Raw genomic sequence first — 27,550 nt, forward strand, 5'->3', positions numbered from 1 at the left:
GGCGCCCGCCATTTTCCCTGGCCCATTGCGTAAACGGCAGCTTCTGGTGGATGGTCAGGGCATGTCCGTATTTTACCGTAGTCCGAGCGTCGGGACTCGGGCAACTCGGGGTCGCAATGCGCACCAGCCTTTGCACCAGTCGTGGTCCGGGTATGGTGAGCTAGAGTCCGGAGTTCTTTAGCCCGGATTTTCGCTATCTTCTTCTTTTGTAACAGAATCATGAATCACCTGTCTTTGTGGGGCATGAAGAAAGTGGTTCCTTGGTTTTGGAACAACAAATTGGAACCAATGGAACCTTTTCCGATTAACGACCTTCCAGAAACGGTTGTCGAGCACATTTTGGCCTTTGTGTCACCAAACGATCTTATTCAAAACTGCCGACTCACATGCAAGTGGTTTCGAAACATAGTTGACAGCAATGGCTTTTGGAAGGCGAAATGCGAACGAGAAAAGCGGACAGTTCCAAACTTCCGTTTCGAAGAATTACCGCCACGGTTGTACCAGCTCATTTGCATCTACGATCCGTATGGAAGCAATCTCTTGAAGAACAGTCACGGTGATTTGAAGTCTACATCCAGTGCTCGCGGTATGTACTGCTTTGGCGTAGTCACTTACTGGATTACGGACTGTCGTGTGGCACACCGTGTATGCTTTTCTTTCTTGCACCAAAACCCACGCTTTCACGAAATAACGTGTCGTGATCAGCCAAAAAAGAGCATTGCGCGCATTAGGTCTTGTCCACGCGTTCAAGCGGAAAATTATATAACGTGCAGAACAAACGAACCGTGTGTGATGTATTTCAAAATATGACCACAATTAATGTCTCGGCATGATCCATATGTTATGACAATAATTATAAATCTGTTTTTTTACATCACGGAATTGCTACTATCTCACCACGTGAGTACAATTATCAGTGACATGGTGGCAGTGGGTTATCCAGAATCTCAAGCACAGGGAGGTGTTGAAAAAAATTGGGGGGGGGGGGTTACTATTATAATTACAACATGACAGCTTAACGTATCATGTATCATTACCGAAATGTCATTGCAGCTGAAATAGGAGGGCTGCACAGCTAAAAAAGGTATGGGGGTGTCGTCAAACATTTAGGGGGGTTGGGGTGTGGATGAATCGCTGCTTGGTGGTCATTCCATGGATTAGGTAATTTTGCCGCTCTTGAATTTTCTTGAAAGTACATAAAAGTCTTACGGGAGATCTCGTGGGAATAGGCATCCTGTATTTACATGCTGGCCTTAATCGAGGACAATTTGTCTACGCAACTTGTACAAGTTGTTCATATCATTGGCCAGGTTGAAATATACGTGACCCCAGGATTGGGAAGCTCACATGTTACCAACATACCCATTCACTTCAGCTGGATATTGTACTGTAGGAACACTGTAAAGCCCTTATTGTTCACAAGCTCTTATATTTCCACAAATTTTGAGGGCTTCAAAAACTATGCTGTAATCGAAAACTTCACAGTTGGCTGTACCGTTAAGCATTTGAACTGCTTTACAGCAGAAACGTATGCATACTACAAAAGGACGGTACCCCAGACAAGGAAACAGACAACAGGGGAAATTCTCATTGTCAGTGCCCTACTGCTCCTTTTAAGCATATGCAGTGTTGCTTTATTAAACACTTAATGCAATCTCTGGCTTGTCACCAAGCGAGCCGCCGTCAATTTTAGCATGGAGATTTTGCAAAATGTGTGGCCACGAATATGTGCCCCGATTCACAAAAAATTGAGGCAGCAAAATTTATGTTTTCTTATAGTAGGGTCAACCCCCATTTATCCAGTCTTCACTTATCCACTATCTGGATAAAAAAAACATTGTCAGATTTCAGTGCATGCAATTTGCCTTTGTTTATCTGGGCTTCAGTTTCTGGATCTGCATGAAAATTTCTAGGAACCGCGCAGGAGAATAACCACTTCCACATATCTAGTATTCAGACAGACACAGTTGTCTGACCTACATTTTGTCAAGCAGGGTAACAACTTTGATGAATTTTCCCCTTGTACTGATGTACGCCACATGTTGACCAGGTCAGTTCAAAAACAAAGGGAGCACAGTCTATAGCTACAGAAGGTGTACAAAAGTTGAAAATCACTGAGCAAGAGATATCTCAGTAACTTTAATATCGCCCAAGATTTCATGCAGAATCCGCACTTCTTCAGGTAGCCCTCAGGCTACCCAAAGCAATGACTGAGTGCTACTACAGCTACTATTGACCGGGTCAATACATTGCAGATGATCAACTATACGAGGTGCGTCCTCTAATGCAGAAACTAAATTGGGGATGACACGACAGTTCTGTGGTATATGAACACTGGCAGGCATGGCACCTGCGTCATGATTAACAATGACGGTGTCATTACCATTGTCAGTTCCACTTCATGTTCCGTGAATGTGATGACAGTGAAGAACCCAGTGTTCTGTCGCCTGAGAATGAGCAAAGAGCACAGTGGCAAGCTGAGACATCTTTGGATAAAATAATATTATTTCCAAAGTTAACGTCGTCAGACAGAACATGCGATTAACGTCTACAGTGACATTACATTTGCGCAATATGTTTTACAAAATTTTACACAAATGACGATGGACAGTTTCCTATGTCATCTTTATTCGATTTGTAAGAAACCTGCACCGGCTTCACAACAATGTAAAACCATGACGTTTCGAAGCCTATTCGGGCCTTATCCGGTGAATAGGTTTCGAAAGGTCATGGCATTACTTTGTTTGCACTTTTATTGTTGTGTAGCTAGGAAGGTTTTTCTACAATTAAACCGAATAAATATGTCTACTCCCGGCCCTTGGACTGTCTTCAGTTTCCTATGTCCACGAAATAAACACAGGCTTGGTTGTTGCCAACTGATGTGTCACCTACTCTCAAGTTTAATTTATCCGGACGTTTTTGCTGGGAAGGACAGGTGCTGGGTAAAGTAGGGTTGACTGTATTAGAATTTAAAGGACGACGGAAACGAAAATAGGCTGCAAAGCTATTTGCCTCATATTGCGATGTGTACCAAAACAATCCGGAATTCGACTTATATTTGCGTATATTAGTTGAAATGCCGCCACAATCGCGATATAAAATTCGGCCGTGGAGCACTCTGAGCCCCTGGTGAGCGTCGCCGCGCCGCCGTAGCAGACCACGGAAGTGACGCACGTTGGCTCTCCTGTTGGAGTTCCTGACTTTCATTTTGCTTCATTTCATTTGGTGTTTCGGCGTACGTCTAATTCCTGCTACGGGGAGAGAACGAAGACGAAGAAGCATGTACGAACCCATCTCTCATAGGATATATTGTCTTCAGACTTCCACGAGATCTCCGAATCAAACATCTTCAGGCGTTATTCAGAATTCGCCGTGTTTGTGCCGGGCAGCCGCACATGGAGCGCGAGAGATATTTGACGTCACGCGCTCCTCAGATTTTCCCGCAATGCTTGGCGCGCTCCATGAGCGATCGTGTCGGGTGGGCGGCCCAGCGCTCTCGTAATCGTCAGTAATATGGCCATCCGCACAGCGTACTTGCAAAATACTAGTGGCACCATAATTTTACATAATATTTACACCTTGTTCAGTCCCCTTTTTGCAATGGACAAATTTCGTTTCTGTTGTCCTTTAAGGTGCCAATTGTGCAATCCAAGGTCAAATGCAACTGCAGTCTAAATACAAGGCACAGTATAGTGAACATCTTTCCCATATGCTTCCCACACAATATATACATTGTTCTGCGGTGACAATTTTTTCTCCACAATACACTATTGGTAATCATCAGTCGTGCTGTTGTGGGCCACGGAGGAGTACACATTGCTTTACGAATGTGCCTCCTGGCACCTCCTCTCTTTCCTCCTCGATTTCTGGAGAGTGAACCAATGTTTCAGGGACGAACCCAGAACACCCTACCCTTTTGTTCCTCAATTTATGGCCAGGTCAATAACAGGTCAGTTGACGTCAGCCAAGCATAAACGTGTCCCACTGTCAATAAAGGTGATTCACCTGTTTAGCTTTTTTGGATATGGACGTCGGCCACTTTAAGCCAAGAGTGGAGTACGGTACAGGACAGGAAAGACGCGTGAAGCGTTAGATTATGAACGTCCCGAACATGAGTGACACAGTAGAAATTATGGTGCAGAGTGTTGTTACGAGGTATTTTCCCAAATCAACGTACTCCTACGTCGCAATGCATTTCCTATCATTCTAGCACTTCCAGAACCTTGATTTATGAATTCCTCAATTTCTGAAAGATTTTTCGGGAAACTCTAGCTGTTCATGAATCGTGGATTCACTGTACATACAGACCTGCATACTATGACACACTGTGTTTATTGAGATTAGAATTGCAAGCATACATACATTTGTGCACTCAGTAACTATGGTTTTGTTCGGATTGTTTACATCGATACTCATCATAAATGTTTCAGTTGTTGGTTTTCCTCACTGGGAAATTGTTGCCAATGGAGGAAATGGTTGGACAGTTGAATGCCCTCCGGCTGGAGCTGATGCCTTGCCACTGGGTATGTTGGTATTTAAAAAATGTTATGTTTAGAGCATAGATCAAACTTGATCAGCTTTCTTTCTTGGACTTGGTCTGATGTGCAGGCTTCACAGTTCGCTCATATGATACTGTCACAAGTGGTGTTTGTTTCCAGCACACGTGCTAGGGACCGGGACTTTTAGCGTGCAGTACTAGAATGTGCCATAAACTACACTAACTGCGTTTACATGGACTGATATGTCGACTGAAAGCCCCAGGGGTGAGAAATATACTTTTATTAGAGGGAAAGCCCCAGTCGACAAATCGTCAAGGTCGGATGGCGAGGGTTTACATGACAATCGGCTGAGACACCCAAGGTCACACAGTGCTCAACTGAAGCTTAGTGGAAGCTGCTGGATAAGTTGCATCACTGGTTTCAGTCGACAGCTGTCATCTGAGCGACCTTATCGTAGCGACTTCGTTTCCTCTGTGTCGACTTCTCCTTTAAGTCGATATACCACAGTTTACATGTACAGGAGCAATAGACTTGTCTCGTCCAGTAGACTTTTATCGCCTTTATGTAAACGCGGCTACTGAGGCTTTTAGGAACGGCGGTTATTTTTTAATCTACTTGGTCCAAAGTCACAACGCTGTAGGTTAGTGTCTTAATTGTTAAATTTTTGCTTTGGATGAGAATAACATCCAATGCTTTACAACATGTTGTGCTATCATGTGAGAGCTTTTTATTTTAGCATTTGAAGAGCTATTTTATTGTTATATGTGATATCGCTTGTTTCATTACTTTTTTCTTTGTCGTGTAACTTGTTGGTGTGTACATTGCAAAAAGAGCCAAAGAACACACACCAACACAGGACAGGCTTGAGCTAGCAACAGAGGTTTATTAATGTAGATACCTCTGAACAGCTACAAAGTGGGTCAAGAGATATGCAGACAGAAGGGATCAACCCCAATGAGGCGTAGGGTGATCTAGGAATGACAATTCTTCTTTTGAAAGAGTGACAGATGGTTAGCTGACACAGGTATCACCCGTTTTTCTCGGACACGGAAGGCTTTTAAGATTTTCCATTCATGACACTCTTTGTGATGACCAATGATGGAAGAGGTGTACCCACAATCTTCAAGACGTCACTTCATGTAGTTGAAGATAGACCAGAAGCCAGGAGCCATGTTTAATAGAAGGATAGCACTGGCTTACATAACAAATAAAGTAACAAAATTTGTCTGGACGTTTCGACGTCTATGCAGACGTCATCATCAGCAAGGAAAAGAAAAACAGCGCGCAAGTCCTTAGGTCTTATAACAATCTGGCAGTGGCCTCTTGTGGTTGTTACAGGAATTCTTCTCATGGACTTCATGTGCAGAAGAGGGGAGTTTTTAGGTGACCTAGCATGTTCACGAAGCTGTTGATTCACGCATCGACCTGTTTGGCCCACGTACACAGCACCGCGTGGCATAGGGATTCCATAGACGACATTCTTCACACATGCTCTGAATTTGCCCTGGTGGTCGCTGTCCCATGATGCCAAAATGAGATTTTCTTTTTTCTTTGTCTCCTTGCCAAGCTTTCCAACACTTTGGAAGATGACCTGGATCCCATACCTGCCCACCACCTTTTTTAGTCTATGGCTGAGTCGATGCACGTAAGGGATCACGACAGGGCGCACTTTTTCTTGCTGATGGCAAAGATGTTTGGGTGATGGATTTTGTGCAGAAGCCTGGAATCTTGGAAGCCTTCCATATCTGGAAAAAGGGCCATACCCACGTCAGCCAACCCTCTGTCTTTCTTCCAAAAGAAGTATTGTCATTCCTGGATATCCCACCGCCTCGTCGGGGTTAATCCCTTCTGTCTGCATCTCCCTTGACCCACTTTGTGCCTGCTTGGGGATATCTTTGTTAATAAACTTCAGTTGCCAGTTCGAGTTTGCCCTGTGTGGTCGTGTGTTCTTTGGCTCTTTTTGTGATGCACTCATCAAACCAACTGACCCAACTCACTACGTTAAACTAGTTTGCCTTCTGAAATTCAGCTTATCTGTTATTGGTTTTCCCGATTTCACATTATCTGACTGCTCACTATTATTTGATTCTTAATCTCTGTCTGTTTTGTATTTTTTACATCATGATGTCCGCATAGGATGTCTGCAATAAAGGCTCATGAGCATGCCATTTCTTGATTGCTCCCTCGTTTCTTTTCCAGAAAATCAACACTGCTTTGCCACCTCTTATGACACCTGCAGAAAGCAGCAAGTCATTGAACTAGCAAAGGCTGGTGTTCTGCCAGAAGTATTGGACAAACTCTGTCCATCAATAGAGGTTTCTGAATGGTATAAAATTTGTTTTCCATGAATAAAGTGTAAGCATTGTGCAACTGACACATACAGGGTGCTTCACCTGAAGTAATAAAAAATTCTAATTGGTGACATACTCTCTGGAGGATTGTCGGACTTTCGGCAATTACCTTCTGGAAACTTTTGGAGGCTTTGAACAATTTTTAATTGAGGTAAATTTTTTTTGTTCAATCGAACTTCGAAAATTGCCAAGAGAAGCTCACTTTTTTTAACAGAAATATGAAGTCCTTCACGGATAACCGCAGACCCACGCAAAACTGTGCAGTATAGCAACAGAAATAGTTGAAAAAAAAAAGTAGAAGTGCTGCTTTAGCCCTGTCTGCTTGATTGTTGCAAAAAAAAGCATGTGCGGAAGGCGAGGCAAGAGGAGCAAGTGTTACCGCCTCTTGTTTTACTTTTCTTTCCCCCGGTTTGACCTTGATGCTGGTGCCTTACCACAAAGAAAGCAATACAAATGAAGGCAGGGACATTTCCTCCTCTCGCTGCGCATTTCACGCATGCTTTTTTACGACAATAAAGCAGGCGGGGCTATAGCAGCACTTTTACTAATTTTTTTTTTACTATTTTTGTTGCTATAGTGTGCATAGCTTTTGTTGGGTCTACAGTTATCTGTGGAGGACTTCATATTTCTGTAAAAAGAAAGTGAGGTTCGCTTGGCAATTTTCAAAGTTCGATTGAAGAAATAAATTTCCCTCAATTAAAAATTGTCCAAAGCCTTCCTAAATTGTGGCAAAAGATTCCTGAAGGCAATTGCAGAAAGTCCCACAATCCTCCGGCGAGTATGTCGCCAGTGAGAATTTTTTATCACTTTAGGTGAAACACCCTGTATGTTGCACCATATATGTGCAGTTCGAAGATGCCATGAATACTCAATGAGTACTTCCATAGGCATGGAATCGCAACTTTGTCAAATCAACTGCTCATGTTCAAATGCAACTGGTCACCGTGGTCTGCTTGTTGCAAAAATTTGAGGGACCCTCCTTGAAAAACTTATGCGATGAGCCTGTGGTGACAACTTGTGACTCAAGGGGGGGGGCATTGTGGAAATGCAATCTTCACTCTGTTCAATGCAACTGAAGCCATGCTGCTCTGTGTGTCTGAGTAGTAGACCATCAATAGTTTACTCTGTCTGGAACTGAATTGAACAGAGTTAGAAGACAAAACAGGACCCGGAAGCGAACATTAAAATGCACCCTAACATTTATTTATTTATTTATTTATTTCACAATACTGTTGGCTCACTAGAGCCATAACAGGAGTGGGAATTAAATCATTTAAAAGCTGCTAGCTTGCATTGCAATACATGAACAATACAAAAAGAGCAGTACAAAAACGCTGTTGTTAAGAGTGACACTCGCAAGAACCAAGCATTAGTCATCTGGGAATTCATTAGTTCTTTTGATGAGCTTCTAGAAGCTTTACAAACTGCACAAATGATTTGGCGGCACATACGTCGGACGGTAACTGGTTCCAGTCCGAGATTGTTCTTGGCAGGAATGAATGCCTGAATAAGTCTGTTTCGCAACGGAACTCTTTCAGTGAAAAAGCATGGCGGTCTCTTAATGACAGGTGATCTTTTGGCTTGACAATGTGTTTCAACCTGCACTTGATGTGATCATGAAGGATAAAGTATAGAAGCTTGAGCCTTTCGTTTTGGCTACGGGTTTCAATCGCTTCTAGGTTCGCCTGAAGGCACATGGCAGTAGGGGAGTCTTCCCTTCAATACTTATTGTAAATGAATCTAACAGCTAAGCGCTGAACTCTCTCTAGTTCGGTTTTCAAAGTTTTAGTGTATGGGTCCCAGATGGCTACTGCGTACATGATGATCGGTGTGGTGAATGAGCCCGTTCACCTAGAGACTTAAGACATAAGACTAGAGACATAAGACTAGAGTCTTATATGCCAACAAACGTACCTCCGGGGTAGCAAAACCAAGCGATCGCCTTAAATAAAATAACTTATTCTGACATTTTCTAAGCACATGCTGCACATGAGAGTTCCATCTTAAGTCGGAAGTGAGAAAGACCCCCAAATACTTGTATTTGTCAATCTTCCTCACTTGCATTCCGTGCAAAAAATAGGTAGTGGGTATGCACTTATTCTTCCGTGTAACAGACATACAAAGGGTTTTCTCAGAATTCAGTCGCATTTGCCATCGCTTGCACCAATTACTTATTTGGTCCAAGGAGTTCTGAAGAGTGTCCCTGTCCGTGTCACACTGAATTTCATTGTATATTACGCAGTTGTCAGCATACAGACAGGCTTTACATTTGACGCCATTTAACATATCATTAATGAAGACCAAAAATAGTAAGGGACCCAGGACAGAGACCTGGGGCACCCCAGAAATTACGTCTACCCGCGAGGACCTGTGACCGTTGTATTCAACAAACTGTGACCTTCCAGAAAGATAATCCTGAAGCCATGCAATGACCCGGGGATTTGGGATATATGCTGCGAGTTTTAGCATCAGTTTGGCGTGGGGTACCACGTCAAATGCTTTTGAAAGGTGTAGGAAGAGCACATCGGTTTGTGAATGACTGTCAATTGATAATGCCAAGTCATGAACAATTTCAGAGAGAGCTGTAACGGTCGAGAACCCCTTGCGGAAGCCATGTTGTAAGAAAGTAAGCATGTGGTTCTCCTCAAGGTACTCTGTTATGTGCTTACAAATTATATGTTCTAGTAACCTACTACAGTTGGATAATAGAGATACTGGCCGATAGTTAGTCACCAGGGATGAGTCACCAGCCTTGAAGATGGGTATGATTCGTGAGCATTTCCACTCTGTCGGAACCTGACCTACATTAAGTGACATTTCGAAGATAATTTGGAGATACTGTGCAACCCAGTCAGCATATCTCTTAATAAACTCGTCAGGAATCCTGTCTGGTCCTTGAGACTTCCTAATACAGTGGACTCTCGTTAATTCGAACTCGAGGGGGCCGCGGTATTTGTTCGAATAAACCGGAGTTCGAACTAACGGGAGACGCTCTCCTGGAAGGGGGCTTGGGCGCAGGGAGCGCATGCAGATGTGTCGCGACGCACTTCGAGTCGTATTTTACGTTCGCGGTACCGGTGTCACTTCAAGACGCATTTATATTGGCGTAATTCAAATCGTTACTGCTGCCGAACTCCGCCGCTACCGTCGTTACGTTCCCGATACGGCGGAGAAAACTCCCAGAGCGTCACAGCCGCGCGTTGCGACTTTGAAGGAAATACAGGACTTATATGTTCACAAGAATTCACTTACAGAAATTATGAAGCGACTTAAGGTTGAAAGCAGTCAGTATTTCGCTCTTGCAACTGTTTCTTTTAGCGGGACTCTTAGCATCGCTTTGACTCGGACACAAGTTCAAGAGTGGCATCCGCATTTTTCTCGGAAGAAAAATGGCGCACTGTCATATCCAGCGCCGATGCTACATCAGATGCACTTGGTAAAGGCACTGGATCGCGAGACAGGTTCGTGACTTGAGTCGCCTGAACCCGCCGGCGCATGCGGTGTCGATGATGTCCGCGTCAGTTAAGAGCCCAGTCTCCACGCCGTCGTCTCTGCTGACATGGTGCACGTTAGGGAAATAAACGATGTCAGTGAACGGGTTGTAGAACGATATTGACAGTCGCGAAGTCATAAAAATGAGTGACGGCACGCGCACACACCTCCTCCACCCTCACGAGGGTCTCAAGAGGAAGAGAGAGAAAGAGGAGAAGGACAATGCAAGCGTTCGCGTAAACTTCTTGCTGTCGTGAAGAGGGGAGAGTGTCCTCGAACAGCGCAAAATGCGGAAAGAGGACGGGAAGCGTACGGAAGGTCAATAATCAGGGAGATAGGGGGCGCTGTGACCCGTTCCTGTCTCTATTCCTGTCTGACGCGCGAGCGCTGTTTGTTCGAATTATGCGGTGTATACGCTCGTCTGTTTGAATTAGCGGGAGTGTCTCCCCATTGAAATACATGTGCTTTAGACGGGACTCGGACGAGAGTTCGAATTATCCGGAGGTTCGAATTAAGCGATTTCGAATTAACGAGATTCTACTGTATTCACGTTCCTGAGCAACTCAACAATTCCGTTGAGATCAAACGCAATGTCTTTCATTTGCGGTATCATGCGCTGTGTCGTCTCAAAGACTGGTCGAAATCCGTCGTCAGGGACAAAAACAGACCTAAATCCAAGATTGAAGTCGCTAGCTGCATCCACCGCACTAACTTCGCTGCCGTTCATTGAAATACATCGGTTTGAGTGGCTCTTAGGAACAATCGTTCGCCAGAACTTCTGAGGGGACGAGTGTAGCAACGACGGAAGTGTTTTTCCGTAATATTCCCTTTTAGATTTCCTGATCTCGTTTTTAAGTTCTCTACATAATCTGGAAACAGCTGTCCCATTTCCTTTACGGCTCTCCCGTATTATGCGCCGTTTCAAGTGAATGATAGGCCGTGTTATCCACGGTTTACGCACATTTATTTTACGGACCTTAATTGGAACGAACTTAGAGATGCAACTATGTACGATATTCTTGAAGGCTTCCCAGGCAAAATTTACATCCCTGTATCTAGAGCACGACTGCCTGAAGTAATCCAGTGATCTCTCCAAGGAGTCTATGATCGTTACATCATCAGCTCTAGAGAAATCATGAAACCTCTGAATTTGGAACTCTGCATGTGCACACGTGCCTATGCGTCCCTCCAAAATCACAGTTTTATGGTCCGATGGACCATCAACCACCTCACAGTTCCATTGTTCGACATTCATAGCATTAGACAAAAATGCTAGATCAAGCAATGAGGCACTGTTAGCTTGTACCCTAGTATACTCTTTGACAATTTGACACAAGTCATAAGAGAATGCAAGGCTCAGCAACGAATTAGCACTATGGCGGTCACCAGCTGATATTTCAAACGTTTTCCAATTAATGTTCGGTATATTAAAATCCCCAGCCAAAATCAGCTTGGAAGATGAGTTAACATTGGAGGAGATGTAACTGTGCAAAGATTCCAGGTAGGAAGGTGGGGCGCCAGGGGGTCTGTAAACCGCTCCAACAACCAAGCTAGTATCATTTAATCTTATTTTACAAAAAATTCCTAAAAAAAAAAATTACAAACATCCTCGTGCTCTTTTCTTCAATTGTTTTTCAGGTACAAGAAAGAGTGTACAGAAGGAAACATGCTGATGAAATATGGGGTGCAGATGAACCCTTGTGTTTTCAGGTTATGGATTGGTGGTTGCTTTCTTCAGTTGATTTATTGGTAACTTTTCGGATGCCCACAAAGAACCATAAATCCTTACAATGATTTCCTTGATGGCTCAGCTGTGAATGTGTTGGCTCAGGTGTGAACTGATGATTGTGGATTCACAGTGTCCAAGGAATCCAGGAATTTGTTGGCAAGTACCTTAGACACATGTTAGAGGTCTGTCTAAGGAGGGTAAAATTAAACCGTGGAGCACTGTGGTGTCGCTGAAAACCATACTTGTATTACGACCTAAAACTCAAAATTATTATTATTATTCTTAGCATCATTGCTTGCTAGGTGTTGCACACAATGTGCTTTGGTAGCTAAGGGGTTGATTCGTATTATGCATGTGGTATGATTCGTATCATGCATTAATAGAATTATTAATGTGGATTGTTTAGGTACGCAGCGAGGTTTGACTGTGGCAGCATTTATGAACTGTATGTAGACCTACTGAATGCAGAGGGAACTCCTATAGCTTCATTCAACACTGGTGTCATAGAAACTCAACAGTGGGTTGGTCGTGAATGGAACCAGGTAAGCTATATTTCCAACGTTTGAAACTGTCAGTGGTGTATACATAGCACCTTGTGTTTCAGGGTTAAACCCCGTACACCCACTTTTGCCCCCCCATCAGCACCTGGAGTAAGACCCTTAAACACCCAGAAACTAATTTGGCAAGGTGCCAATTGAGTCACCATTATGGGCACTGGAAAATGCTACGCAATGTACATTCAGCACGACTGTTCCACACCTTGTGTTCATCTAAAATGTGAGGAGCATTGTTTTTCGTTGTCGACACAATATCGCCCCACTTAACCATGCTCTACAGCTCCTGAGATAAAAACCAGTTTCCCCCCTCCTCTGATTTTCAAAAACCATAAAACCTGAAAACACAAGGCCCTATGTATGCACTCTGCAAATATTGTACGTGCAGTGTTCTAGGTGCAAATTAACAGGCTAGTTACATCTCAAATTGAACAACCCGGTACACTTGATGTCTCGAATGAACGGGAAAAAAATATATGTTGAAGCCATCGGTGAGTTAGCAGAAATAAACGCTTTCCGAATTCTCTGCGCTGCGCGGTTCGGGAAATAGGAGAGGAGGAAAAAACTGCATCTCCGAAGACGATGTCGTCGCATGCGGGTTTGAGCGTTCCCTACAAGGCTATTTCTTGTCGCATTCTAGTAATTTCTTGATCTGGCTTTAGACCACTTAGGGCACAATAGGATCCTGCGTTGGCAGTGCTGTGTCGGTTTTTGTTTGTCTGCAAAAAAATATCAAAGTTGACTCATAGTGCCGAAAAGCACCATATTCACTGCAACTTTGCGGACGATGTACAAAGCGGATAAGATTGAGCTTTATGCCGTTTAATTTGTCATTCATGGGGCTATCGAATGATGTATAATTTGTTGTTCGACTCTGTCAGTAACGTAAGCGACCCCTCTTTTAGTAGCACCATACCACCGAAAAATGACGTATTTCGGAAGCCTTTATCTAAAAAACCCCACCAAAAACTTGCTTCAAAAATTTTAAATGTTGTAGGTAGTTCCTTAGACTATGCACAGAAGAAAAATCAAAATTCGGACTTGATCGGTAGGCGCACTGTGAATTTTTTGCCAGCCCTATACACGGAGCGCATTCAAGTGGCTGCGCCGTGTCCCGCGTGTTGCAAAATCGAATTTTCCAAAGGAACTTTCAACTTCTATCTTAACATAAAAAGTAATTGCTATCATTTGAAACCATTCTGAGCGATTCCGTTCATAACAGTGTTGTAATCGCTGAACGTAGATTGTGGAGCAACCAGATGTGCTCACATTTTTTTGTGGGATGACACACATGCATTGCAAGTGCCGGGAGCCCGTCAAGAACAGAATGCTTTAGAATACTTTTGCGTATTTATAAGAGGTATATTTTTCCACGGTGATCATATCGAAGCATATTTACAGTACAGAGAATAAAAACAACTTAACCGCGAAGAAGACAAGGTAACGAAGGTAAAAAGGTAACGTAAATTATGCAGAGCATTCCGGGTGGATGAGAGTGCTCGTGTCATGAACTGCTTTAGGCTGTTGTAGGAGTCGCTATCCTTAATGTTACTTTTGATGGCAGGTTCTTGTCCGATTTTCTTGATAGGCTCTTCTCACATTACATGCTAACTCGATGCAATCTTGGCCGTTACCCCTGGATGTTCCTGGCAAGGCAACACCGAAAGCGGCCTCTATTTACGGCCTGTCCTTCTGCCCATTTCTTCATATATTTCGGAGTGTTTCCGCTGTGCATATGTCTCCGCCGACTTCCTTCTTGGCTTAAGCGGTGTGAAGTTAATGGCTTCAGATGATATACATATACGTATACTCATTGATTTCTTCGACCACGTCGGGCTGGTGCGCAATCGGCTCACCGTGTGAGCTTTTTTCAAATGTGGGCGACATTGCTGCGTGCTGTGATTCAGCCACCGTTGCTGTGAAGTACTTGAAGCAGCTTCTGCATAGCTGGCCCATTTCTGTTACGCCTTCGGCTTGATCTGCTATAACCAGAGTTTTTATGGCAGCTACGCGGATCTCCGAAGCAAAGCGAAAGTCATTTGTCCAAAGCACATTTTTCTTGTGTATGAGGCGGTAGTCAGCGAAATACACACGGTCAGCGCTGTACAACGAAGAGGCGATTTAGGTAGGTGTGATGCCAGGACAACACACTACAGTAATGCAGATGTCTTCGCACACTCTGTATAAGGGCACTTCGTGCACTTCTGTAGTCGAGAAGTGAGTGAAGAAGAGAGTGCGTCTTCTGTGTGTAGGCGAAACTTTGCGCAAGGTGTCTTCCGGGAGTTAATCCGATCAGGGCCTTGCCATGGTCGCAGCATGTTGAACTGAAGAACATATTGGACAGCGGCGCCAGTCGGGCTGTTTCGGCAAGGTTCACAAAAGGCACCATGAATTAGCCTTGAGTGTGTGCGTAAGACACTACACAACAACACTTTCCTCAGTGCAATTTCCCCCGTCCGAGGTCATGGGGCCGTAGGAAAGGAAATGCTTTAAAGAATACTGGAAGTCACTGCGTCCCTCCTGCCATAATGTGTACAGTAAATATGCTTGTTTAGAATAACCCTGAACAGATATACCACTTACAAAGATGTAAAATCATTCTGCTGTTCGCGGGCTCCCAGCACCCGCAATGCATGTGTGTCATCCCGCAAAAAATGCGAGCACATCTGGTTGCTCCACAATCTAGATTCAGCGATTACACAACTGTTATGAACGCAAACACTCAGAACGGTTTCAAATGATAGCAGTTACTTTTCATGTTAAGACAGAAGTTGAAAGTCCCTTTGGAAAATTCGATTTTGCAGCACGGGGGACACGGTGCAGCCACTTGAATGCGCTCCGTGTATAGGGCTGGTAAAAACTTCACAGTGCGCTACCGATCAAGTCCGAATTTTGATTTTTCTTCTGTGCATAGTGTAAGGAACTACCTAAAACATATAAAATTTTCAAGGAAAGTTTTTGGTGGGGTTTTTTAGATAAAGGCTTCCGAAATTCGTCATTTTTCGGTGGTATGGTGCTACAAAAAGAGGTGTCGCTTACGTTCCTTACAGAGTAGAGCAACAAATTATACATCATTCGATAGCCCCATGAATGACAAATTAAATGGCATAAAGCTCAATCTTATCCGTTTTGTACATCGTCCGCAAAGTTGCAGTGAATATGGTGCTTTTCGGCACTATGAGTGAACTTTGATATTTTTTTGCAGACAAACAAAAACCGACACAGCACTGCCAACGCAGGATCCTATTGTGCCCTAAGTGGTCTAAAGCCAGATCAAGAAATTACTAGAATGCGACAAGAAATAGCCTTGTAGGGAACGCTCAAACCCGCACGCGACGACATTGTCTTCTGAGATGCAGTTTTTTCCTCCTCTCCTATTTCCCGAACCGCGCAGCGCAGAGAATTCGGAAAGCGTTTATTTCTGCTAACTCACCGATGGCTTCAATATATATTTTTTTCACGTTCATTCGAGACATCAAGTGTACCGGATTGTTCGATTTGAGATGGAACTAGCCATATGCGAAGCTGGTTGGTGCATGCGTGTTAAGCCTGGTTCACACTATTGCATGCCAATGCGTGCGAATGTGTGTGTGTGTGGGTTGCCGTGGTAACCACCTGTGTATCTCCCTGCGCAACAGAACGCAAGGAAGAGCTCGTGGTCTAGGTAGAAGAACGTTTGCTAGCCCTGAATTTTCGCTGCTGCTTCCTCTTCTTCCTCGTGATGTGATGGAAGACTCTGATTAGTCAGGGCATGTGGTTGCTTGCAGTGCCTGCATATGTGTGAACAGCCAACGCATATGTCTTTTTCTCCTCCCCGCTTCTCCTCCCCGCAGGCGGCGCTCGGAGGGAGCTACTGGAGGGGCAGCCCGGCGGCGAGCGGGAGTCGAAAGCTCAAGGTTCCGATTTTGAATTTAGGAGCGTGGATTTTCACAAAAAGTAGGGAAAGTCGGCAAAAATCCGTCTGAATTATCGCGCCGTGGCCCCGAAAACGGTCCGAATTATTGGAAGCTGAAATACATTGGTTCTATGGGGGCTATTGATTGAGTCCAAGATTTTGTCTGAACTATTGGAAAGTCTGAATTATTAGGGTTCGAATTAAGGGTTGGCGACTGTATTTAAAAATGGTATGCCTGGAACATTGTAACAATTCTAGAGTAGTAATTGTATCTAAAACTACACGAAGAGTATGTTTCAACAGTTGCTCGCTATAAATTGTTCTACATCTTGGCACAATCCATCTTTCATGGTGCCGGGATGGGAGACATGCTATAGGCATCAACTTTGCAATATCATGAAGCACTGCATTAATATTTGGAGGTGCAGCCTGTTACGGAATGCTGGTTCCATTCGTTGCGTTAGTATAGCCCAGATAAAGAAACACAACTACGTCTGTTCGGTATGAAGGTGAGAAACACACTCTCTGACTTTATTCGAGACAAATGCAGAAATTCTCACAAGGAGAGAGAGGAGGAGGGAACGGAACGCCAGACTAAACAAAACACGAAGCTGTTCGACTTCGATCCAATTTCACCCCAGCGTAATGGGTCATAATGGGTCTCGGGGTCATGTACACAAACTAGGTGCGTAGTGTATAGTGTCTCGTACGCAGTCCCCTGAAGGGGCCTCGCACAACATCCTCCCGGCCCGGAATGATCGCTTGAATATTGTCGATCATTTACAAGTTCTAGTGGACACATCAGTTTCACAGGTCGGCAGGTAACCACACCTGAGTTCAACTTCACAGTATACGATCGCACGTATCCATCTGGTGAAATGTGCACTTTTAGCACTCTTGCGATCTTCCACATCTGCCGAGGAATCTTCTTGTCATAAAGAACGACGAGGTCACCCTCTTGTGTATTCGAAGTTGGCCTGTTTGCTGACAAATGCGCTGAGCAAAGTTGTAATGTATACTCTCTGCCACTGTTTCCAGAAATGGTCCAGTGTCTGTGCACGGTGTTTCCATCTCCGTGGGAGTTCCTGTCTGCCAAATGTTGGCAAGTCAGGTACACTCATTTCAGGTACTGCTGCGAGTCGTCTTCCAATTAAGCAGTGACCAAGGGTTAAAGGCAGGGAAGGGTAATGGACGTATTTTCGTTGCAGTTTCCGTTTGTGTTACTGCTATATTTTCGTTTCCGTTATCTGTTTCTGATACCAACTTGTTAATTTCGTTTCCGTTACATTTCCGTTACTGTTTCCGGTAATGGAACTGCTGGTACAGAGCTGCGGGGGGACAGCCCGTCCGGCTCTGTCAACATCTTGTTTTGCCCAAGTGCTGCTTCGGTGTCACGTGTACACTACAGAAGTAATTTTACGTCGTTGGGATGCGCACATCTTGCAAGTTTTAAAGAAATGTAGGAACATGTCTTCAGTCAGTCTTCTGTCTGCAGTCACTCTGAGTCCAGCAACCCAAGATCGGCGTAACCTTAATCCAATTTCGCATTCATAGGCGGACGCTCTCCGTAGTAAACAATACTGCCATAGCCACGGTGAAATGAAGAAAATACAAAAAAATAAATGAAAAAAATCATAGGCTGTCATCCTCTTGCTATGGTGGAGTAGAGTGCATGGAGTCTGTGTTGTGTAAGTCTGATGTCTTGATGTCATGTAGGTAGGTACCGTATTTTCTCGAATCTAAGACGCCCTCGAATCTAAGACGACCCACCACTTCAGGACATGCAAATTTGGAAAAAAATAAAAAGCAGTACAAGAGGGATAAAAATACGCAACACGTGACCAGCAAGGTGACAGTACAATGATAACTGTTTATTCATCATCGTCAGACTCACGGCAGCTGTTTTCCTTGTCACTGTCGCCCCAGAGGAATTCATCCTCTGATCCATCCAGTGCGTTGGATATTGCGCACTTCTTGAACGCACGCACAACGATGTCGTCGGGCACATCCCTCCAAGCGTCCATCACACACTGGGCCAAAAGGCTAAGGGGTGCACGTTTCAACCGTCCGGTAGGCGTGAGTTCATGATCCCCCTCGGCCATCCATTCCATGTACGCCTTTCGTATCCTGTCCTTCACAGGCTTGTTGATGCAAACGTCGAGGGGTTGCAGCTAGGATGTCATCCCTCCCGGGATAACAACAAGGTCGGAGTTGTTGGCGGCAAGCAGTGCCTTGCTGGTGTCAGTTGTGTGGCCCCTGAATGAGTCCACAACGAGCATAGAGCGGGGGCTTAGCAGCGCACCGGGTCGCCGAAACCACACTAGTCGGAGCCACTCATTGAACATGTCCGCAGTCATCCAGCCTTTGTCATTACAGCGAACGATCATCCCCGCTGGAAAACGCTCGTTCTTCGGTAGAGTCTTTCTGTTGAAAACGACATACGGGGGAAGCCGTTTGCCGTCCGCTGTGCACGCCAACATCACTGTGATTCTCTGTTTCTCGTTGCCCGTCGTCCGCACCTTCACCTCCTTCGCACCGACAGAGTCAACTGTGGTGCTCATGGGCATGTCGAAGTAGACGGGCGTCTGGTCTGCGTTACCTATTTGACCGAGCACGTACCCGTGCTGCTGACGAAGCTTAATCACGTAGCGTTGAAAGGCCACCAGCTTCTCCTCGAAGTCGGCAGGCAGCCGCTGGCAAACCGACGTTCGGCGACGCAGTGAAAACCCAGCCCTCTTCATAAAACGCTCGGCCCAACCTCTGCTTGCCTTGAAGTCCAAGTGGGGTATCTCACACCGTCTTGCGACTTCTCTAGCTTTCGCTTGTATCGTTTCACACGTTACGGCGATGCACCTTCTTCGCTGCTCTTTGACGAACTCTTCAACTTCTGCTTCCACCTCCGGATGGCGACCACGTTTCGGACCCGTAAATGCTCTCCTCATGGCCCTGCATTCTGCAATGCTGTCCCGTTGTTTCGGCCATCTTCTGACGTTCACTTCGGACACTTTGAATTTCCTGGCAGCTGCGGTGTTGTTGCTGGTTTCAAGTGCAAATGCTATCACTTGACGCTTAAACGCAGCAGTGTAATGCACACGCGTCGACGTCATGGCGAAACGTAGAGTGACAACCACACGGTTTCGTTTCGTCTCAGCACAGCATGGTACAGGTTGCTCCGCCCACGTGATGTCGTGGCCGTACCACCATTGGCGTCTTCCAGAAATGCCCCGCCCCTCGCACGCTTTCTGCTTCCTTCTCTCTCACTCGTGGCGCCAATTTCGAATCTAAGACGACCCCCGAGATTGAACTTGCCGATTTTGGAAAATTGCAAAAAAAAACAGTAAGCAAATCGTCCACATAGAAGCAGTCGATAAGTGCAATTGCCATTTCCTCTTTGCTGTTTTTCATAAGATGCTGCAACGTAGCCCTGAGCAGAAATGGGCTGTACATTGTACCGAACGGTACACGTGTCATCCGCAATTCTTGAATGTCTGGGGTACTTTGGTTTTGTGTCAGCGGATGGTGTACCACAGAAAGCAACGGGCATCTCTGTTGCTTTCGTCCACCTCAATCTGGAGGAAGGCTTTGCTGATGTCGGCAGTAAGGGCTATCTTGTTGAGACGGAATCTGAGTAGAATCGGTAGGAGTTCGTTCGATAGTGGTGCTCCCTTTTCCAAGTGGTCGTTCAAGGAACCTACGGGTGCGTCCGAATAGTCTGAGATGCGTCACCGCATACCGCACACCGGAAGCGCCGCCATAATGGTGCGCTATCCGAATTCTCCGCAGGCGCACATGTGCGTCACAGAAGGCGCACTTTGGGAAGTCTCCTCCGATGCAGACTTCGCGGAGTGCGTTTCGCGTTTCCCGCTTCTGCCGTGTTTCGGGGGAGGCCGCGTTCGTCGAACAGTTTAGCAGACGACAGTTTTCGGCGGCTGGCGGCTCTTTCGTTTGCGGCATACCACGATAAATGGGCATACCGCGAAGGCGAAACAGAGCGGAAAAATTACGCTTGTGAGTTTAGTCTCTCATATGAGATACATGTTAGCACTAAACATTTGATCCTTCGCTCTTTAGTTAATTTTAAAGCGACACGAGTTTTCGCACCTCTCCACGGGAATGAGAAATGCAGGAAGATAGGCTGAAAGGTCTGGAAAATCGGGAGGAAAACCCATAAGATGGGGAGGTGATCGGTGATAAGCAACCAGGGAGACGCCGTCGCTGCCAGTCCCCAACAAGTATTGAAGTTGGAATGTTAAACGAAACACGACGTTTTACGGAGCAGACGGAACTTGTTTAACGGTTTAATGCCCTTGTCCGCGTTTAATTTTGCCTCGATTTAATTTGGTATCATGCTGTTGCGGTGTTAAACCACCAGTTCTTGTATGTTTGTGGACGTGTCTTCTCTTCTTATAAATTTACTGATAAATTTGTTCGATAAGTGCTAGAAACGCATAAGTCACTGCTGGAAATATTAGGCCGGCCTCTATTCACTGAGTCACTGGGCCGAGCTCTACTCACTGGGCCACAGGGCCGGGCCGCATAAAAACAGGAAAGGCCGGGCAGGGCCATTTTTCGATGCACCGGAGCCGGGCCCAGAAAAGTCTGCCTGTGCAGGGCTCTAGTGTGAGAATGTGGATTGCAATGGCATAAATTAAGTAGTATTCTGAAGACAGTGGCACTTCCGTAGTGACACTTTAATGAAGCACGATAGAAAAAATAAAATAAAAATATATGGGCAGCTACAATACACGAGTGCTAATGGCATCCAGTTGGTGTAATTTGCGTAGATTCTGCCTTTTTGTAAATCTCTTGCGCGTGTTAGTTGGGACATCCTGTAAACTCATTATGTCAAGATTCCTATGCTAATGTTCCAAAATTATGTTTTTACAGGTAAAATATACATTTCGACATTACCCTGCTGGAGTGAGGTTCCTAAAGTTTGTGCACAGTGGAAGAGACACTCAATTTTGGGCAGGCCACTACGGCTCCAAGATGGCTGGCGGAGCTGTTCGTATCATCTTCGAGTGAATGATGGAGGAGAAAATACGTAATTTGTGATGAACGTGATAGTGAGACTATAGTAAATAATTGCTCTACTTCTAGAATGAATATTTTGAATAATTTATTAAATTTTTTTTCCCAAAATGCACCGTTATGTCCAACAAAGTTAAAAGTGCATGTCACCACACGTGTATGATGATTGCATGTCCTGTTGCACTGTTTGTGCCTGGAATGTACAAGTGACACAGATGTTGTGGCACACACAAGGGTGTTTTTTTTCACCTAACGTGTTAAAAACTAATACCAAATATCTACTACTCTGAAAATTATGGGGTAAATACTGTTTATCTGAAAGTGGGGGGGGGGGGCTGCTGAAAAAAGTAAAAGTGAAATCCGTCATTGCGATGCATGCCAATTGTCGGCTTCACATCAGCGAAGGAAGGAATGCAAGGAGGCCTTGGCAAACAACAAACAAACAATGTTATTGTAAGATGACGATGATGATGTGAGATGAGGCTATGGCCTCACTTATGGTGGCCTTCTCTTTTCCTTTCCTACCTGCCTGCTGATAACGGCAGCATGGTTCCAACATGAAGATATCTGAAGCAAACGTGAGAAGGACACAGGAAGAGGAGAGCACCATTTTCTTCCACTGCATCTTGCATTAACTTTGTGGGAATCCTACTGCCCTCCAAGGGTAGGCGAGACCCTATCACCAGGACCACCGCCGGTTTCCCGGCCAAAGAGGTGCAACGCAAGAAATGCACCGCAAACAACAGTTTATTACATACCGAAAGAATTCCCCGTTCCACACCGTCTAGCCGGCAAGCAGGAAAAAGCCCCCTTTCTCGGCGCTTTTTAAGCACTTTGAGGACGCTCGCTTCGCGCCACAAAACAAGTCCAGACAACAAGACATGCCCCTGTACGACGTCAGTGGCGAACATACCTAGAAAACGATAAGTTATCACAACATTTCCCCACATCTTAGAGAATCGAGTTTAGCCAACAATTTGCATGCCTCAAAATGACTGTTTTTGCAATTTTTTTTCAGCTGTTACCATCGTAGTAAGGAATTATTTTGCAATGGAATCGAATAAATCGGACATGGGCATTTGTTTCTGTAAAAACAAAACGTGGGGTTGACTTGGCAAATTTCGGAGTTCAGTTGAGAAAGTTCAATTTCTCGCAACTTAAAATAGTTAAAAGTGCTCAGAAGTAACGGCAAAATCTCCTCCGAGATAAATGGTGTTCTGAAAAATACTTTGTTCTTATTTCAGATAGGTTTTTTAAATATTTTTTAACACATTAGGTGAAACACCCCTTGGTTGGGATTACTTTTTAGGATAGTCCCCCACATTTATTCTCCCACCACGAATCTCCACCCATGGTCTGCCATCAATATGTTGTAGATTACATGGTGGTGGCATTATGTGCAAAATGGCCAATATTATCGCTTATGATATCATTATTACCATTATCGTATCATTATTATCCACAAACAGCAGAAGTGATTTGTTTGGATATTAAGTCTTCGTTTGCTTGGTACCTCTCTACCCCTACATGGACACTTTTGATGCAGGACATGTTTTTGGAGAGGGTGATCTTGTGAATAACGCAGTACCATCATCAGAGACACTTCTATGGAAGTGCAGAAATCTCAAGTTGCTCTTTTTACGAGTGTCCCATGAAAGCAGTAAAACACTGCCAATTTTAGCTCCACGTAGCCCGGCTTTGAATACGTAGATCCCACTGTGTTTTGATTGGATGCGACCCACCTCATGCATAATTTGGCAGCCAATGATTCATATGATCTTTATTTGAATACATGTAGCACCTTGCGGTGGTATCACATAGCAGGGTTTAACAACGGACATCTACAGAATGTTTAACGCAAATATACAGCATTTGAGAAAAGGGAACACACACTTTCACAATCCCTACAGCAATTAACGGGAAGAGCGCATCCCATTACCGGATAACAATCTCCACTGACATGTTCGGTTCAAGTACTCATTTCCTAAACTCGAAATATCTCGAAATATCTAGGCAAGAAATATGCACTTTTTAAACTCTGTCTACTTAGACAGTCATATTTATTGTACATATAAAGTGTACTGCTTTATTTTGAAGTGACCCAAGTTGTTCGACAAGGTATCTGTAATAAGGGTTTCGAATTACTAAAGCACAGCTGTTTCGTAGTAGTTGTTTCATTAAACTGTGATGGAGATTCAGATTATGGAGCTTATTAATGAAGCAACAATGATTATGAAGGACTTGTTATTGTTTTGTTATTACGAATGCCACGTTTCAGCATTGTAGCATCCAAAGCATCTGGTGTCGGCTGTCACAATCATGCCTCTGCTCAGTTTTCAATATTCAACACTATTTATATTAAACATTCAATCGCAATCTATTAATTAAAAAAAAATTAAAAATGTGTACTTCCAGCTGCTACAGTATTCGCCTCGAGATCGAACAGCGTCGCCACCATGCGGCTGCTCCGTGAACTGCCTTTAGTGGGGATGCGCGGCATGAGCCGGTGCTTTCGCTGTGGTCATCGTGTTTGAAAACGTCCTTGGAAGGCTCAATTTCTGGACATTTGAGTTTTTAAAATCGCTTCAAAATGAGTGAAAATGACATAGTGGAAAACTTTTTCGAACTTGTCTAGTCTCAGCACCAGCGTGCTTAGCAGGGAAGTAAACTACAGAACGTGCATATGTTCCAGTATGCGGGTTCCACTCGTCCTTTGTTATATTATATTTGTCACTGCGGTTCGGTGTGTCAAACAAAATGTACCAAGAGCTAAGGTCAATGTTGTAACAGTTTTTTTATCATAAGTATAAAACTATATCACAGTTATTTATAGAATGATTTCTGTGCTAGCAGTTCTAAGTTACTTCATAATGCTCAGTTAGGATACTCTGCACGTGCTAAACACAAGTTGTATCGAATGTATTAATATATGGAATATATGAATGCATGAATATATATATTTATGACACGGGTGTTTTTAAATGTGTGAATTTCAAACTTTCATCTCGTTTTATCTGACCGTATGACAGACTAGACTTTTATCTTTCACATACGTAATCATTGGAACGCACGCATTCAAAGTAAAATCTATCACCACCCCTGAACGTAATATGTAAAACACGCGTGTTTTTGGGGGGTATGAAGCACGTGTGCAACAGCGTGTTTCAGAATATATACCTGCCGCTGGAATCAAAAACTTAGTTTATATGTAGTTATTACCTGACCGGTAGCACCCCACACAAAGCCAAGTCCACCACACAGGTGTGGTCATCTCGTAACATATTTGCACCATTAAGTGAATGCCTGCCCAGGAGACGAATCAAACCTCGAACCTCACCCGTACTCGCACGACACAAAACTGCAAAAATTGTAGCGAAGGGCTTCAATGCTTACTGGGCTATTCTTTCCTTATGTTTCCTTATGTTACATTCTTGTACATTTAGATTCATTGTTATTGTTGATTAGTACATTGTACATTTAGATCACCGGAGACAGGAATTTCGAGTGAGTGTTTTCTTAATCCTTGTAGTCTCGACGTAAGATAAAAAAGTACAGGGAAAGACAGCATTACACAAGCGACGAATAAATATTCGAGCGATAGCAGCAAAAGACTAAAAAAACAAAATCACGCTTGGAACAAAGGAGGCAGTGTTTCCCTTCAAAAGCACGCAGGATATTTTCTTTTCACAACTTCGCGACTTGAGCGTTTCGCAGTGCAGCAATATTTGTCAACTTTCACACCTTATCAGCGTTGTAAGTATCGCATTTCAACACATCCGCAATATGTGAGGCACTGACAGCGGCATTTCATCCAGAAACACTGTGATATCTGCGTAGAAAAGCCAGAGCCTGCTGCGTACGATCATGCCTTATCCCCACTAGGGCATCCGCCGCAGCGCCACCTACAGTTCGATCTCGAGGCGAATAGGTGCTAGACCTTTTTCACACACGCGTCGTATCCTAGCGGCGCTCCAACGAACCATGCTCGGCGCACGTGCGCACGTCAAATGTGGATAGCACAAAAAGACCAAAACCGGTCGGGAGCGGGGCCGACAAGGTCGCGCCATTCGTGCGGTCTCCCCACTTCTGTCGTCCCCATAGTACGCAATGCAGTGAAGACGGAGATAATCCTCTCCGGCGCCTCAAGGTCATACGCATGCGCATAGGCCATTGTGAAAAAGGTCCATAGAAAATGTGGACAGAGAAGACACATATTCCATGCCTTAGAGGAATGCTTTATATGCCATTCCAAGATTTGGCATCATTGCACTGTGGTTTCTCAGCTAAAAAACGTGTGCTATGTATGTATGTAATTTTGCTCTATGTGGAGTACCTTGTAACTTGCTGTGAAAACTACCATTTTCAGTCTCTTCATGTCCAAGATAGCTTGGCTTTCTCTTTTCATCAGTGAGAAATCCTTTGCATGTGATTAATTCCATGTCGGTACCACAGGATTAAACAAAACGCTAACATAAAATAACGACACAGAAATAAGCATCGAATGTTGTGTAAAATACGATACATCAAAATTTTTATCGGCGCTTTTGCCTGAAGTGCTTTTATGTTTGTACAAATGCACATAAAAATGTTCCGGACTACACGTCTTCGATTTTTTGTAAATTTTTTAGATTCAGGAAGTGACCCACTTTTATTTTTATGGTAATTCAGTTTTTTAAACGTGCTACCCAATTTTTGAACGCCAGTGGTGGAACTATGGAACTATACCCATTTATTTATGTTTACATTCATAGAGATATAAGAAAATCAACTTATGAACTAGTGAACTATGAAACGTAAGGCGAAATATTGGTTTCCCTCACTCTCAATGCATCAGAGACAGTATAGAACATCAAACCCTTGGTACAAGCATATATATTTTAATATTAATGCAATAAAAATTATTTTTTGGTGTATTGGTTTGTCTGTGTTGGATAGTATTGCAGAATAATATCACATGGTGGATATCAGGACCAACTCCAGCTCCCAAACGGAACAAAACTTCCTGTGGTGTTCCTGGGGACATCCTTTCCCAAAAATTTGGATCTCCCTGGGAAACAGACAGTTTTCCGACGGACGTCCCCCACATCTCCGAGGTTTGGACTTCACAAATATTCATCGTTTGTCCTCACAGGAAGTTACACGGAGATGCCTGGACGTTGCACGGACTGACTTGCGTACGTGCTCAGGGCTCTGTATTTTCTAATTATTATTGATATTGTTTTATTGAGCTGCTGCATAAGCGGACAGATTCTTACTAGGCCTGTAGGTACTTTGTTTCAGCTTTATTTCTCTGTTGCTTCTATTTGTTTGTTTCTCGTATTTCCGTTACGGACAATGAGCACGAGGTTTTAAAAAGCAAAACAAAAAGACATCTCTCTCTCTATATATATATATACACACACACACACATATATATGAAAGATGAAAGTCACTGAAAAGGTTAGCTAGATGTAGGACTCGAACCCACATCATCTGGATTGCCGGTCCAGGGCTCTACCAATTGAGCTAAGCTAACACGCCGCCTCAGCCGCTTCCAGGGTGCGTCATCTGAAGGGACAAACCAGTCACTCTCTCTCGCTCATCCTGCTTTCACTCTTACATTTTTGCTCACTTATACACACATTCATACGATGGGATCGACGCAGGCAGCAACTGTTGAGCATGAAAGAACTGATGTTCTGAGGCTGGAACAACATATAGAAGGGACAAATACATACAATGCCTCAATTTGCCTAAGAAATTAAGGAATCGTTAATTTCTTAGTCAAATTGAGGCGTTGTATGTATTTGTCCCTTCTACGTTGTTCCAGCCTCAGAACATCAGTTCTTTCATGCTCAACATATATATGTTTACAATTTGATCGTGCACTCCCCAGGGATCGGAACCGAAACTGAACCCGAACCGAAAACCGGAAAAAACCGTTATTTTCTGACGAAACCGAACCGAACCCGAACGATTTTTTTGCTTGTCCTGAGCCGAACCGGAACTGAACCGAAAAA

The 27,550-nt window shown here is 44.1% G+C and overlaps 1 protein-coding gene across 2 annotated transcripts; it reads left to right on the forward strand.

Moving 5' to 3' along the window:
- On the forward strand, nt 1-26,464 carry LOC135394407 (F-box only protein 6-like). Of its 2 annotated transcripts, none has more exons than XM_064625136.1 (6): nt 1-150; nt 216-586; nt 4,431-4,523; nt 6,699-6,825; nt 12,478-12,613; nt 21,408-26,464. In XM_064625136.1, exons 1-6 carry the CDS (start codon nt 62-64, stop codon nt 21,543-21,545), a joined length of 954 nt encoding a protein of 317 aa, XP_064481206.1. In that variant the 5' UTR covers nt 1-61; the 3' UTR covers nt 21,546-26,464. The 2 variants fall into 2 exon arrangements, with proteins under 2 accessions (XP_064481206.1, XP_064481207.1); XM_064625137.1 differs by having other exon boundaries at nt 66-155.
- The last annotated feature ends 1,086 nt before the right edge of the window (nt 26,465-27,550 follow it).

Source organism: Ornithodoros turicata, chromosome 5 (genome assembly GCF_037126465.1).
Source record: "Ornithodoros turicata isolate Travis chromosome 5, ASM3712646v1, whole genome shotgun sequence".
Taxonomy (NCBI): domain Eukaryota; kingdom Metazoa; phylum Arthropoda; class Arachnida; order Ixodida; family Argasidae; genus Ornithodoros; species Ornithodoros turicata.

Bases quoted from the DNA above. Each gene is read 5' to 3' on its own strand.
- LOC135394407 (XM_064625136.1), top strand. From the start codon at position 62: ATGTCCGTATTTTACCGTAGTCCGAGCGTCGGGACTCGGGCAACTCGG. The intron at 151-215 runs GTATGGTGAGCT...CTTTTGTAACAG, and splicing joins TTGCACCAGTCGTGGTCCGG to AATCATGAATCACCTGTCTT. The intron at 587-4,430 runs GTATGTACTGCT...TAAATGTTTCAG, and splicing joins GTCTACATCCAGTGCTCGCG to TTGTTGGTTTTCCTCACTGG.